Raw genomic sequence first — 15,582 nt, 5'->3', positions numbered from 1 at the left:
TTGCTGCGTCCGTCCCCACTCCCATGGGTGTCACCTCATCCTGGCTGTGCCCTGGGGCTCCGTGCTGGGGTGGGGGCCGTGGAGGGAAGGGGCAGGAGCACAGGGTCATTGTCCAGGCTCACGATGTGGGTTCTGCTCTGCCAGCGCTGTTTGTGCGTCATAAAACCATGGAATCATGGAATTGTTTGGGTTGGAAGGGACCTTAAAGCTCATCTCATTCCATGGGTTCCACGGGCAGGGACACCTTCCGCTATCCCAGGTTGCTCCAAGCCCTGTCCAACCTGGCCTTGGACACTGCCAGGGGCAGCCACAATTTTTCTGGGCTGCTCCTGGCACAGGCTATGGTGTAAGGTGGCCAACGGGGGCACTGACCCCACAGCTGCCCTTGGCCCCATCCACTGGCAGCTCCCTGGTCCCTTGTGGCACCTTCCCGAAGGTCACCTTGGAGGTGGCTCCTTTAATTCCTGACGGAGAGGGGGATGCTGGCAGGGGCTGAGCCCTGAGCTCAAACCCCTGCAGCCTCTGGCAGCTCAGAGCCAGCCTTGGGGGCAGCAGGGAAGGTTTGGCCTCACATGCACACGGCCTGGACTGAAGGGAACGATCAGCAACTCCCAGCCCGTGCCCATCACCATCCCTTGCTCTGGTCCCCTCGCTGGGCTCTCTGCCGAAGCTTTCACCCGCCTGAAGGAATAATCTCACTCCCTGCTCTTCCCTTTATTTCCCTTGACTAGGTTTGCCTGGGTCATACCCGCTTCAGAGCTGATTTCAATTCCTTACCCTCGTGCCACGGGCAAGAGCGTGAACTCTGAAATGCTTTGGTTTTACTGAAAACATTAAAAAACAAGATTGAGATGAATTTCTCTTGAATAGGAGGTGACTGCCCTCCCTCTGGCAGGCAGAGGGCCGGGGAGGGGTGGCTGTGGCCCTGTTCTGAGGGAAGGAGCATTCTGCCTCCCTGCCAAGCCAGGCATCTACTCTGTGCCTGGAACATCAAGTTTTGCTTTCAAAAATCCTTTCTGATGTGCAGTGCTCTGACTTGAGATTTCCCTTACACCTGAGGTGGCTGGGAAGGTGATTTTGGGGGCCACCTGGCCTTGCTCCCACCTGTCCCAAGGCAGCAAGGACAGGCACCAAGCTGGGATGGACACGGCCTCTCCTGCAGCACCTCCAGCCTCTCCTCTGCTCCTCCTGAGTGTTCTCCCTTTGGACCTCAACAGCAAAAAGCAATTTATTTTACATTTAGTTATTTAATGGAGCAATTTTTCCTGACAAAAGATTTGTCATTCCCCCTCCCCCCCTCCCCTTTCCTAAACCCTATCCTAGAGGCATCGTTTGGTCCCAGCCACTGGCATCTGGTGGCATCAGAAGAAAATAATCCCGAGCATGGAGGAGTGGGGGAGGGAGTGTGGTGGGGAGCTGCAGTCCCTGCGGGAGGGAGGGGAGTGCTGGGTGGGTGTTGTGGCACCCCTTCATCCCCCATCCCTCCCTCCCTCCCTCCATCCATCCCTCCATCCATCCATCCATCCCTCCATCCCTCCATCCATCCCTGCCACAGCTGCCAGCGTGGGGGAGCACCTGTGGAGCCATCCTGAGCTAGACGGGACCGTGGGACACTGGCAAGGCTTTTATGCTGCTCCCACGCATTCCTTTGCTCCGTGCCTCAGTTTCCCTGCGGGAAAACAAGCTCCTTTCCCCCGCTCGGGGCTCGGCACAATAGCAAACCTCGCTGTTATTATTCCGGGGGTGGGAAGCAGCATTACTCAGAGCCAGGATTGCTAATAACGCACTAAATATAGCTCTCCCCATCCCCGGAGGACTTTCTGAACCCCGGCTCATGAGCCCCAGCCCCCTCCGGAGGCAGGGCCAGGACACCGGCTGGCATCGCGGCGTGGGCAGCGCAACGGGATGTTCCCCATGGATGCTCCTGCCTGGAGGCGCTTCCCGTCCTGCTGGCAGCACTGTGTCAGACCCTCCGGAGCTGGCCCAGCTTCAGGGGCACGGGGGCAGCAGGCTGAGGCCCCGGGGCGGGCGGGCAGTGAGGGACGGGCTCCGGCAGCCTCTCGGTGATGCTGGGGAGCGGCTGCTTCTCCCACTCGCCCTGCAAGAGAGAGCAGCGCTGTGAGACCACGGCGGGCCTGCAGGTGCTTGGAGGCTCGGTGTTTCTGCCTGCTCGGAGAAATGACGTGAGCTTTAATGTTTGAGGTGGTTTTAGCCCAAATCTGGGTGTTTTCACAAGAGGCATCACTAATTATTCCTAGTGCAGAAGCACCTACACACCCCCTTAGCGGCGCAGACGTCTGAGGTGCTCCACGTTCCACAAACCCATTCCAGCTGGGGTGTTTCCACCTCAAAAATTGTTACCTGCCAAATCAGGTGGAGACAGCTTAAACCAGGGAGTCCCACAGGCCCACCATGCTCTGGAAAATGCTTCCTACCAGATATTGGCTGGAATTTCCAGCATGGATATGCCCGTGGAGCAGGAAGGATGCAGCAGCCTGGCTGAGGGGCCATGGAGCAGAGCTGGGGAAGGGCTGTCACAGCCATCAGGGCTCGTGGTGGCCACAGCCAGGACAAATCCCCCCAGCTCTGTGCATCTGTGGAGGCACCTTGTCTTTGGGGATGCTCCCTGCAAAGAGCAACCTGCCAGGTGCAGGCAGTGCCCGGGGCTGAGCCTGCTGAGCAAGATCTAACTCAGATGTGATGTTGGCCTGGCCTGGTGGCCGGTGGAGACGTGGGCAGGAGCTGGGAGGGCACGGGGGGCTCAGCTGCGGGGCGGTGATGCTCCGGTTCGGCTGCCGGCTGCATGTTCATGCGGAAATGTCAGCGAGAGGCTGAGGCGCAGCGTGAGCAGGAGGAGGGAGGTCTGGAGAGGAGAGGTAGAGCCATGAGTCATCAGCGAGATGAAAGTGGAATTTATGTTTTCAGCTGAAATTTCTCCTGGTATGTCAAGCGAAACGGGCCAGAGCCTGCACCAGCAGCGGGAAAACCCTGGGGAAAGATGGAGTGGGATGGAGGGACCTTTCCAAAGCTCATGGGGAGTGACCAGCGAGGGGACAGCATTGCAGGGGAGCACCAGCTGGAGAAACAACTCCTTTCCTGTGCCCTTATGGCTTAGGGGAGCAGTTAAGCATCTTTAGGGTGCTCCTGCTCCAGGGCTCGGCTCCAGCCCCAAGCCCATCTGCTGCGGCATCTGCCCTGCTGATACATCCCGAACCCAGAGCCTGCTTTTTGGAGAGATCAAAGACATGTGGAGTGTCTTGATAGTTGTTGTTTTCAGTGCTTTCGAGTGGAAATCTGAACAGAGAGAGTTTACTGCGAGCCCTTGCGGCTGCTGGGGACTTGGGGACGGCACCGTCCCCGCTGCCGCTCACAAGTGTTATCTTGAGATTTGGCTCGATAATTAACAGCACTCAGTTCCTTCCAGAAATCATCAGATTTGGGATCACTGAACTGCAAAAACCTGAGCTTAATTAGAAGCTGGTGCTTTTCTCTTGGCAGAAACAGTATGGAATAAATGAGATGTCTCCAAGTTGGGCTCGCTCTGAAACACCAGCGGAGCAGAGGCTCCTTCGCCCTCGCTGCGATGCTCGTGACCCACTTCGTGCCAGCATCAGCTCTGCTCTGCTCGAGTCCCTTCCTGACAGCTCCCCAGACCTCTCTGAAATCAAGGGAGTTGTCTGGGTCATAAATTAAGAGGTTTGACTCATAATTCTGCTGCTGCACAAAACTTCTGCACCGCTTCTCTCCCTGCAGCAAAGCTCTGCATGGCTGAGAGATGCCAGATCTCCAGTTCCAGAAAACTGGAAAGGTTTTTTCCCACTCCAGAGTGAAACTTTGCTAAAGGGAATTTACTGTGGCAGAAAGCTGATGGTGATCCCTTCAATCCAGCTCAGCATCCTCCTGTGCTGCAGTGGACAGCACTGGATCCAGGAACAAGGTATCATCCAAATTTATTACACTGATAAATGGCATTGGAAGCTGATGCCAGCAGTGGTTTTAAATCTTCCTCACCATCATCATCATATCCCTCGTCACTGGGCCTGGTTTTATTTTAAAGACCTCTCCATCCTTTATCCTTCCCCTTTTGCTGGATCACCACGTTCGGAGGCCGCACAGATGCTGTGCATAATGAGCTCACTCTGCTGGGACCTGGGGTGATTTGCCAAAATCCTAAAAACCACCTCACGTTTCTCCTTGGATCTGGCCCTACTTTTGCACTCAGCAAAAGCAGCCTCCAAATCACTTTATGCAAATGCATCTCCTAATTGGATCTGGCTGGAAGCATCCACGGTGGGCTCCAGATGTATTGTCTGAGCACAGGGCTGGGCTGGGCTCCGTGTCCTGCTGATGCCAGCGATTTCCTGGCAGCTCCAGCCCCCTGCCCTGAGCCTGCTGGCTTTGGATGTGTCCTGAGCACCGCAGACCTGACCCTACACCTGGGAATTTTGTCGGGAAGCTTTGGGAGTCAGGCTGTACCTACCGGGAACCGGACGGCGGAGGATTTGTTGCAGTGCATGGAGATGGGAGCAAAGCCATAGAGGGATTTCAGCACATCCCTGTTGAACGTGTTCCAGGGGATGGAGTAAAACTGCTGTGGGACGGAGACCTGTGGGCACATGCAGATCTCCTCGTCGTTAAACCTGGGCGGGAGAAAGGCCACGCTGAAACCCAGCAGTGCTGTCCCCTTGCAGCGCTGGATGTGACTAATTCCTCCCTGCCTGAGCAGTGACCTGGAATGGCTCCGAGGTCGGCGCTGGGCACAGGGAGAGCCTGGAGCAGCCAGCACCTGCAGGGCAGGATTTGGGACCAGCCCATGGGTAGGACACGCTGTGCAAGGTCAGCATCTCCCCTCTCCTCATGGGTGGATGGGCTGCAGCCTCCTCCTGTGGTGTGGATCCTTGGTGTCTGCCTTGGGTTATAAGGAATATTTTGCATTTACGCACTTGGTCACACACTGACTCTTGCTGAGAAGCCCCTCCCCGGGATTGCTCTCCCTTCCTGGTGGCTCTCACTACATAGACATCCTCAAAACCCTGGGTTTGGCTTTTTTACCAGTGCTCCCTGTCCCCCCAGCCCCGCTGTGCAGGGGCTCTTTACCTGTTCACGAGGTTGAAGTACCGGTGCAGGTAGCCCGGATCCACGGCGCTTTTGCACAGCTCCAGCTGGGTCTGGGGGTAGTAGTGCACGTAGTTCACACACATCTCTTCCAGGATGCCAAACCCTCCCTGTGGCACAGGCAGGAAGGTGATGGAAGCGGGCTCTGGCTGGGGCTGCACAGGGGCAGGGAGGGCAGCAGGGCACAGAGCTCACACCCCTGTGTGCACACTCATACGGATCTACATCTATAATCTCTATCTGTTATCTATATCTTGGTATCTGGATATCTAGAGAGATAGAGATAGAGATGACAGAGACAGAGAAGGGTATTCACACCCCTTCAGGTGCATGGCACGGGCAGCTCTCTGCTTGTCTGCCCTCTGTGCAAGGACAGACTTCCAGGCTAGACCGTGTGGTTTACATTAAAATGCAGATTTCCTATAATCCCTCTGCTATATTTAGCCTTGTCCCTGTTGATGGTACCTCTGACAGGCTCTTTTATTTTTTTTTTCACTGCCTATGTAAGGAAATAACATGCACTGTCAAAAAATGCCGCTTCTCTTTAATTACAATTAATCCCTGGTGGAACAGTTTGTGATGGGAATTAGAGTGACACATGCTACTTCACAATTAGCACCTTCACATCCCCGCTGCAGGCAGCAGAGCCTTGTGAGTTCCCTTCTTCCCACCCTCCCTTTGCTTCTGGCTGTGTTTCAGCCTGGCTTCATGCAGGTGCCCACCCTGGGGTGCCCCACAAAGGCAGGGGAGCTGCCCCTGCACTCACCACGGTGGCTCTGCTCCGGTCCTCGGTGTTGTACGTGCACGTGGTGATGAGTTCGTCGCCCTGGGGGGTTCAAACACAGGAAAATTTAGGGACTGGGGAGTGTGCCACATAGAAATCCCTGCTCCCCATATCAGGAGCCTGTTTGCCCACCAGCACCGCCTGCAGCCCCACAGGAGCCCTTGGTAAACCTGCATCCCCTGCGGAGATTCCCCAGGGCTGCATCCCAGGGATGGTGTTTCCTGCTTTCCTCGCTTTTTAAGAATTTCTGCAGGCTTGGAAACACCTTAAAAATTGCACTTAGCAACAGTTTGAAGTGCCAGATCTGGAGCTGACTTGATGGCACAACAGCCTCCCTGCCACAGTCGCTGCTGGGGACCACGGGGACACCCCAGGGCACAGCCCTGGGCATGGTTCCAGTGGGTGCTGAGTGTTTTGAGCAGCCTCGTGGGGCACGGCAGCTCCAGGAGGTGCCTTCAGCTTTGCAGCCAGGTCCTTCCCCATCTGAAGAGCCCTGGGGCACCACCCCTGTTTTCCCACCCACTCCCACTCTGATGCTGAATCTCTTCCTCTCCTTCCATCAAGCAAGGAGAAGGGGCACCACCATGGTTCAGCCTCACCCCCTGAGGAGCCTCCCTCTGCCAGACGAAGCCCAGCTGAATTAGGAGCTTAATTTAGCTCCTGGCTGCCCACACACCAATTCTGTGCCATATGAGAGGGGGCCCGGTGTCCCCAAAGAATCTGCGTGGAGATGGCAGATATGACCCAGGGACCCTCACTCCTGCAGCCCTCCTGGGAGTCCCCAGATGGGATAGGGTGATGGAAGGAGGCAGGGGACTCAGGGCCATGGGATCAGGATGTGCTGTTTGAGAACGGTTTTTGGAACAACTCACCGGGAAAACTGCGACCACCTCCTTCAGCATGCGGATCTCCTGGGAGGGGAGGGACGGGGACACATCAGAGCAATGCTGTGACATCCAGCCAGGCCCCCAGTTCCCCTGCAGCCCCCTGTACCTGGAAGTGAGGGCTGTAGTGCCTGTCAGCGTTCACAACCTGCCGCTCCCTCCCGTCCCGGGACAGCACCGTCACCACTTTCCTCCCTGCCAGGTGCGTGTGGAGCTGGGAGGCGAAGATGCGGATGCCAGCAGTGGGCAGAGCCTGGGGGAAGGAAGGACAGCTCAAGCCCCCGTGCCCAGCCCTGTCTTTCTCCCCTCCCTCACATCCCCTTGCTGTGTGCTGGGAACTCGCTGTCCCTGTTCTGGCTCTCACACGGGGTTTAGGGGATCACTGTACCCCTGGAAAAGCATCTCAGTGAGCTCCTTGCCATGGGACAGACCCTCATTGCTGCCAAACCAACACTCCAGGGCAGCAGGAGCAGCTGAGCCAGATCCTGATTCCTTCCCTGCCCTCGTTAGTGGTGGCACAAATGATTCCTTGTGGGTAGGCCCTACAAAAACACACACCAAAACTTCCCTGAGAGAGCAAGGTGGGCCCTTTGGAACCATCTTCAAGAGAGTTCTTGGCAAGCTCCCTGGAAGCAGGAGCCAATTTTGCCATCCCTGGGAGGGAAAGCACCACTGGGACACGGCCAGCTCGGCAGTGAGTTTCATGGGAATGGTACCCCGGGGAGCTGGAGCAGATGGCTCCTCAGGAGAGCTGCTTCCAGGGGGATTCAGCGCATCCCAACCAGCTGCTCTCTGTTTATTGTACACAGCAGATTTTTCTTTCCAGCACTGCCTCACGGTGAGTTTAAAACTTGGAATTGGGAGCCCGGAGATTGGTGCTGCCTGGGACTTGGGAAAAACCACGGGCAACCTTTCTCCTCTGAGGTGCAGCCGGGTTGGAGGGGACAGCACTCACCAGCTGGGTGCATTTATCAGTGCAGTACCCTGTGAGGATGAAGTTATCCTCTCCAGGGGGAATGGCCATCACTGGCGTGTACACCAAGCCCAGCTCCATGATTCCGGCGTCATAGGGACGCAGGGTGGCCGTGTAGTACAGCCGGATCCCTGAGGAGTCACGGCGACCTGGGGGACCAGAGGACAAGGACAGGTCACTGCAGGGACAAGGTGAAAGGTGAAAAACACAGACAGGTGAAAAACGATGCTGTGCTGCCGTGGGGAGCCTCTCGCTCACAGCGTCCTTCATCTGCTTGAAATTGTTTTAAATCCTACAGATTTTCGTGCGAGTCTTCGTGAGTGGCCCCAGATGGTTCCCTGGCGAGGGCACTGACCTGAGGCTGAATCGTCCCAAGAGAGTGAGGTAAGGGGTGCCTTTGGGGAGGCCAAAGCAGCAGGACAGAGCATGGGGTGCTTTGGAGAACTCCCTCAGGGATGAGACTCATTGCAGCTTCTTTAACAGGCACATCCCAAAATCCCAAAAGGCCATGCAGGCAAAGGGAAAGAGCAGGGTCAGTAGATCAGGAGGGGTTCAGGCCAGCTCTGGACTCCCTGTCTCCAGGCTGGAGCCCACCCAGGGATAAGAATAACGGGGGAGACACTATTGGTTAACAGAAAAAAGCAGCTAAATGATGGAAGACGTGAACTTCGTATTTATAGCCATGTTTCTTCTCGAGTTGCCGAATATGCTATGACTGATCCACAGTACATATGCTCTGGCCTCCTAAAAATATACTTGGGTAGTCAAGAAGCTGCTTGTTTTTATGGTAATGAAGAAACTGGGTTGTTTGGAATCCTTCTTTTTTTTCCAATGTGTCTCCTGACAATGTTATCGAAGCGGGAGAACAGGAAAACAACATCCACATCCCCCCCCTCCTCAGCCATTCTGGTCTCTCTGGTGCCTTGGCACCGCTGTCACTCTTGCTCTGAGCTCAGAGCCAGCCCCACCACCTTGTGTGGAACCTGGGGGGACCCCTGAGACAGCCCAGCTCAATGCTGGTGTTGCCCTGGATCACATCCCTGCAGGAACTCTGCAGGGGCAGTTTTCTGCCTGCAGGCTCCTTTCCCAAGCATCCTTCCCCACCTCTGGGCATGCACTTGTCAGCCTTCAGTGAGGATGACTTTGCTGAGAAGGTGGCAATTCAATGTATTCTTCCTGCAGGGACAGATCTGGACCGTCATCTCTCCACAAAGTTGAAGACAGGGCCACAATTTAGGCCAGAGGGCTCCTCAGAAGGCATCAGTCCTTTCCTGAAATTCCCCCAGCTCTCCTGCCATGGTCTAACAGGGAAGGCAGTGGGCAGCACCACCCAGCCCCTCACCTTTGAACACCAGGGGATTGTGGTAATGGATCTCCAGGCGTAAATATCTGGAGGAGCCTGGGCCACCAAAGGCAAGACCTGCTTCTTCAGGGTAGTAGAAAGCCTGGAAGCAGAAGGGAGGGTGTTAGGGAAGCAGTTTCCTGGGAACAAGGCCGAAAAGCCCAAGGGAACGTGTGGGGATAATCCTGCCCCACACCATGGGCTGAGGGACATGACTTGGGCCCTTGGTTGTGCTTGGAGAGCTGCTCTTGCTTCCAAAAGCTCCTCTCGTTCCAGATGCAGTGGCACAACACCTGAGTACCGTCACAGAAGCACAGAATACCCTGAGTTACAAGGGACCCACAAGGATCCTCAAAGTCCAACTCCTGGCCGCACAGGACAGCCCCGGGAATCCCACAAGTGCCTGAGAGCGTTTTCCAAAGCTTCCTTGAGCTCTCTCAGGCTTGGGGCCATGCCCATTCCCTGGGCAGCTGTTCCAGTGTCCCACCCCACTGATTTATGGCACCAATGAGGAGGAGGGCTGGGGTGAGCTGGGAAATCAGAGACACCTGGGAGGGGCTGGGAAGGTCAGACGGGGCTGGGAAGGTCAAACGGGGCTGAAGCCAAACCCCAGCAGAGAACAGGGTGAGGGCAGCCCCTGCAGGGCAATGGGATTGGGAAGGGCAGTTGTCACCCAGGGGGACGTGTCCCTTGTCACACCCACCTGTGCCCCCATGGCCCAGGCTGCCAGCACGTGCCTGCAGTAGTTGAGCCGGTCTGGCTTCATCTTGGAATCGCAGGGCCCGTTGTAGTGGGGGAAGCTGTCGAACTCGGCCGCACACTGGAAAACCTCCATGTGGTGGACAAGAGCCTCGTTGCCCGCCGTGACCACTGGCTCGTACTGCAAAGCAGGTCCCAGAAGGAGAGGACACTCTGAGAGCCCATCCCTGGGGCCTGCAGGCTCCGCGAGGAGCCAGGGCAGGAATGTCTGTGACCTGGCACCGGCTTCTGCCGCAGGACGGGGAGTGAAGCTTGCTCTGGGCGTGAGGCACCAAGGGCCAAGAGCTTTCAGCTCATATTTTGGCTCCCAAGAGGAGGTTGTGCCAGAGTTAGGCATCTGGGTGCTCCAAAGGGGGACCCACATGTTATTAGTGCCCAAGGAGCATTAGGTCAGTTGTGGAAACATTTCGTTTCTTGGCTGGCTTAGGGACCAACCCAGAGCCCACCAGAACCCACAGAGAACCAGCTCATCCTTTCCCCAGCAACAGATGGGGATCAGCAGAAGATCTTTGTCTGTTTTGTGATGATTGAGTCCTTTACCAGTTTTGCAGGGCTGAGGTGGCCCTGGGGATGTTGCTTTTCCCTAAAAGAGTCCTGACAGTGTTGTTGTTGTAGCTCTGCCTGCAGCTCTTGGGGTTTTGTTTCTATCCAACAGCTGCTTGGGGCACGGGGAGGGGAATTTGGGGTAGAGAGAGTGACTCAAGCCTGAGGAACAGCTCTGGCTAAAAGTGCCAGCTGTAGAAGTGATCTGCAGCAGCGGGAAGGTATCAGGAGTTACACACTTTGTGCTCACACACAGATGATTCACTTCACACCATCTGTTAGAGAGAAAATCCTCCTTCTGAGCCTTCCTTTGCAGCGCCGTCTCTCCCCTCGAAACCACTGAGCGCTCGCTGCAGCTCCAGTGTCTGGAGGTTTTTCTTCTCCCCGCGGCGTGGGTTTGACTCTGGATGTGCCAGGTCACCTCCTGAGCCACCCCCACACCTGCTGGGTGCTCTCCCAGCAGCTCCTCCTTTCCTCGGGGTTACCAGCAGGTTTCTGCCTCTCCTTTCAGGAGGTGGCCCAAGCAACGCGTCTGGGTAATGCCCACAAGTTGCATTTATGTCTGTAACTCTCTTTTTTTCGGTCATTGCCTCATCTTTTAGGAGCCAGTTCCCATCCTGGCTCACTCTGCCCTGCTCTCACCAGCCCTGCTCCTTTGTTTCCCATGTTTGTATGCTCCTCATGGCTCTCTGTGTGCCAAAATCCTGCTGTGGGTCCGTCCCTTCCGCAGGGAGTCAGCTCTGAGCCTGCCCTGGAACCTGCTGGATGTGCCAGCTGGGAAGAGACCTCCTGGCCACTCCTGCTGAGACACTCTAGGAGACATGAGGATGCTACTGACTGCTGGGGTGGGCCTGGAAGATGTTGTTTGGAAAGTTGTCTGGGTCTGAAAGCCTCCCCGTGACATGGCATTTGCGGGATGTGAGCACAATTACTGCCCTGCCCCCTTCTCCTCTTACCATGATAATGTGGTGTTTGGGGAAGCCTGCTGGGAGCTCTGCCATGTAACACCAGTAGGTCGTCTCCTGGCTGGGAATGACGACATTTGGGGCCGTTATCTCCATGGTCTTCATGTCGCTGGGCAGCTCAGGGATGCTGACGTTGGGCTTGAGCAGCTGCACCCTCTGCAGCCCCCCGTGGAGGGCAGAGATGTTGATGGCTTGCAGGGAGTGCACTGGCTCCTCCAGGATCCCATAGATCAGGTGCACGGTGCCATCCTGAAGCGAGAGCAGAATATGTCAGGTGGTTTTCAGGAGCTGCATGGACCATTGGGGACATGAACCCAGAAATGGGTGTTGTGACCCCACCCTGACTGCCCCAGCAGCTCACTTTGCTGTGCTGTCCCAGGAAAACTGGGGATTCCAGGGTATTTCTCCGGCTGATGTGGTCACTGAGGGTTCCCTACCAGGTGGGAAAGTGTGAAAAGTTTTCCCCAGGTAGCATCAATCCCATAAGGGTAACACATCCTCTCTGCTCCTTCAGAGCCCCTCAGGAGCTCCAGGCTGGGACAAACCCATCAGTGCAGGGCTCATCCCACCCTGCAGCCCAGCAATGGCCTGGGGAGCCACAGCAGAAACAAAACTTCTCCCTGAAAATCCTCCCTTTTCTCCCAGGTTCTTTTCAGGGGAAAAGTCCCACAAGAAGCTCTGCTGAAAATGTCTACTGCCAACAAGAACGCAGAGAGCTCTGGACAGGAGATAAGAGAGAAAGGAAAAAGAGAATAATCTCTTCCTAAAGAATCAGAGAATAAAGACCAGCGAGTGTTTTCCTGGTTTGCACACAGAGATTTTTCCCTCCAGGGCTCTCAGCGTTTTGGCAGACGGCAGACACTTCTCACCACAAGACAAGCTTTTGAACACCAGCAGCAAAAACTCGAGGACACTCTGTGCCCACGTTGGCTCTAAAATATCCTGCCCACAAAGGCTTTCATGTGAGATGAGCCTCGCACAGATTCCTGCCTGCAGCCAGGGCCTGTGGCTGAGACCCTGAGCTGTTTGACATCCCCCACTGGGAAAGTTTCCCCCAAATCCCAGCTTGCAGGGGAGAGGTGGATGCAGAGCCAGGGCGATGTCACCGAGCCACGCAGGAGCAGGGAGCAGCACCTCTGTTTGCTGTCCCTTTGTCCCAGCTCCTGTCACAACCCTCTTCTCTGCCTCCTGTTGATACACCAACCCCTCTTCGTAACACTCCCAACAGTTGGCTCCAGACTGCCGAGCAGAGTGATGCAGGAGGGATTTATATAGACCCAACGCATGTTCAGTGATGCAAACGAGCTAAAAGCTACACTTCAGAGAGCTTTCGGAGGGGTTGTGAATAGATGGTGCCAAACATTACTCATGGCCCAGGGCTGACACCTGCAGCTCACTTCCTCTCTGCCTCACACAGCACCAACACCTGATGCTGTGCCCACAGCCAGGCACAACCCTGCGGGATGGGTTTGGAGCCGTGCCCCGGGGCTGGGATGGGGCTGGGAGGTGCCATGGCAGGGTGAGGGCGATGCCATACCTCTATCAGGTAGTCCTTGGGGTCACAGGTGCTGAAGGCTCTTCTGAAGAGGAGGTAGAGCCCCTCAGGAGCCCTGCGAGCCCCGAGGAGCTGGTAGTCCTGCTGGGAATCCATGTGGAGCTGCCCCTTGGCATCGCTCCAGGCATCCTGTGAGAGAAAGAGCAGCCTGCTCAGCCAGGAGGTGCCTCCATAGGTACCACAGGTTCTCCTCCTGTCTACCCTCAGCATCCCAGAGCTGGAGGAAGCCTGTACTTTGGTTGCTCCATGCATTCCCTGGGCAGATCCATGCCGGAATGGCCTCTGCCACAGGATCCCTGGTGCTCAGGCAGACCTGTGAAATACCTGACCCAGCAGTAAGGGTCTGCAGAAAAACCTTTACAAGGCGTGATGTGAGGGGGGAAAGGTCGGGAAGGGAGGGAGGAAAGCCCCCCGGGACACATGAAGGTGTTGCATCAGTCTGTGTTGCATTTTGGGTGTGTTTGTCTCGGGGGCACCCTGTGGACGGGGGTGATGGGCTCTCCAAAACCCTTGGCATAAACCAGCCTCCCACAATTTAAGATCAGACCCTTGCTGGGATGTAATGTCAGCCCTAGAAATTGCAGCCCCTCTGCAAAATCCTTAATTTTTTGTGGTCAGATTGTTCTGGCAGCCCAGCACCACTCATTGTAGAGGATGGTGACAAAGCCACCCCAACAAGCAAAGCAGTAGGTTATTCCTGTGCCTCAGGATTTGAAGGTTTGGAGCATAAAATCCTGTGATAATTTGGATTTGAACAGGGTTGTTTCTTTGATCTTTTGTTTCTCCTGTGGGTCTCTCTTGTTTACTCAGAAAAGGTACCCAGGAAGTAGCTGGCTGTACGTACACAAGTGGCACTGGTTCTCTTATCTTGAGAGGAAAAGCCAGAAGATAGAGGATAAAGCAACTTGGCATCATTTCAGCCAGAACTATAGAGTCATATTTCCAGAACATATTGTCCTTAGAGGGGGAGAGGGAAATCAGCTCCGTGGAGCTCGCATGACATTTGTTTTCATAGGAATATGGAGCACAAGTTAATCTCATAGTACATGGGGGGGCTGAGCGAATTTGGATCTTTTTAACAGCCAACACGCTTATCCAGAAGAAAAGCTGCTGGGAGGGAGAAAACCAGGGCTGGAAAGATTTATTGAGATCTCCTTGCAGGATGCTGTTCAGTGAAAGAGAAAACCCGAGCGCTGCCGGGTGTTTCATTCAGGGCTGTTTGTCTTTGGGCGAGCACACGAAGGCAGATTAGAAATGATCCTTTATGTTTTCTTAACAGGGTGCTGTGAAATCCTGGAGCATTCGGGCCACCACAGACCCTGAAAGGCTGGTAATTAGCAGGAAAACAGCGCAGATAATAAACCCCTCTTTTCATGCTTTCGTTACACTGCGGATCACATTGCGGCTGATTGCAAAGGAATGTGTTTTATGGCTAATTTGAAGTAAGCAGAGAGGTAAAATTTAACTTACTGGAAAGCCTCACACGGGGAAAAATGGGAATTGCTTTCTTCAGCTGAGCACAAGCTCAATCAGCCCAACATGGTGGGCTGGGGATAGGGCTGGAGAGCCCAGGGGTGGGAAAACAACCCAAAGAGGAACCCAACAGCCAGCCAGTGGCAGGAAGGATGGAGTGTGCAGCAGCAGCAATAGCAAACAACACAACTGGAAATGAGTTTTCCCCCCACTCCCATTTACATCTCACCCAAATACATTTGCACCTTTACTTTCTGACAGCATCCCAGGCTGCCCTGTTATCCCACTGATCCCTGTGGATGCAACTCTCAGCTGGGTGCTTCCTGCTGGCAGGAGCAGCCTCTCTGCCTGGTGACTTTTGCCCTGTCTCGGAGCCATTAATGGGAGCTGTGGTTAATTTTTAATGTGACTGAGTGAAGCAGGGTGTTGATGCACCCTCTGTGTGTGTCTTTGCAGCTAAACACAGCAGACACATCCAGCTCCGGGGTCCCTCAGCCTTGCTGATGTGCTGCTGTGTTCATTCTTTTCTTTTTTGGGTTAATCCCTGTGTCAAACCACCTCATCTATGGGTTCCTCAGGGGTAGAAACCCCCAAGACCTGCTGGACCCAGAGCAGTGGGGCCGGTCCAGCGTGTGCCGTGCCCTGTACCCCACTCTACCAAACCACGAGCCAGGTTCACCCGCGGGGGGGGAACCCCAAAAGCCTCCAAGCAAGCACACAAGTGACTCACCCCAAAGTAGGAGTTGTGCCCATCGCTCCAGAGCACAGCCAGGTCGGCGTTCTCAAACTCGCCCCTGTCCGACATCCCGAAGAGGATCCCGAACTGCAGCTCCCTGATGAGGAGCTGGAAATGCACGGCTTGCTCGGGATAGCTGACATTCCAGGAGAGCTCCAGCAGCCCCTGGGGATCCAGAGGCACCTTGTAGGGGAAATCACTCTCGCGGGGCGCCGAGCCCTGCAGAGCCACCACCAGGATGACCAGGAACGCCGCCACCATGGTGAAGTACATGGACGCCACCTCCCGCAGCTTGAGGCTGGGGCAGGAGCAGGGCTTGCTCCTGGAGCTCTGCATCCTGCCAGGACGGCACCCGGCGCCTGGCCATGCCCATTTATGTGCTGGCCCTTCTGGGCAAGCCGGGTGAGTGATACTCTTTAATTGCATTTCATTGTTGGGAAATTGGGCTGGTGT

The 15,582-nt window shown here is 55.4% G+C and overlaps 1 protein-coding gene across 1 annotated transcript; it reads right to left on the bottom strand.

Moving 5' to 3' along the window:
- Nucleotides 1-1,011: 1,011 nt before the first annotated feature.
- DBH (dopamine beta-hydroxylase) lies at nt 1,012-15,582 on the bottom strand. Its single transcript, XM_042052089.1, has 12 exons — nt 15,124-15,582; nt 12,903-13,049; nt 11,357-11,614; nt 9,802-9,978; nt 9,099-9,201; nt 7,739-7,905; nt 6,893-7,036; nt 6,772-6,810; nt 5,882-5,941; nt 5,098-5,225; nt 4,481-4,640; nt 1,012-2,098 (listed from the first exon to the last, which is right to left on the bottom strand). Exons 1-12 carry the CDS (start codon nt 15,553-15,555, stop codon nt 1,964-1,966), a joined length of 1,950 nt encoding a protein of 649 aa, XP_041908023.1. The 5' UTR covers nt 15,556-15,582; the 3' UTR covers nt 1,012-1,963.

The sequence above is a fragment of the Corvus kubaryi genome, unplaced genomic scaffold, assembly GCF_017639235.1.
Source record: "Corvus kubaryi isolate FWS band 111438036 unplaced genomic scaffold, C.kubaryi_AGA036_p1.0 78, whole genome shotgun sequence".
Classification (NCBI taxonomy): domain Eukaryota; kingdom Metazoa; phylum Chordata; class Aves; order Passeriformes; family Corvidae; genus Corvus; species Corvus kubaryi.
Note: the sequence above shows the minus strand (reverse complement) of the source record. Positions and strands in the feature narration are given on the sequence as shown.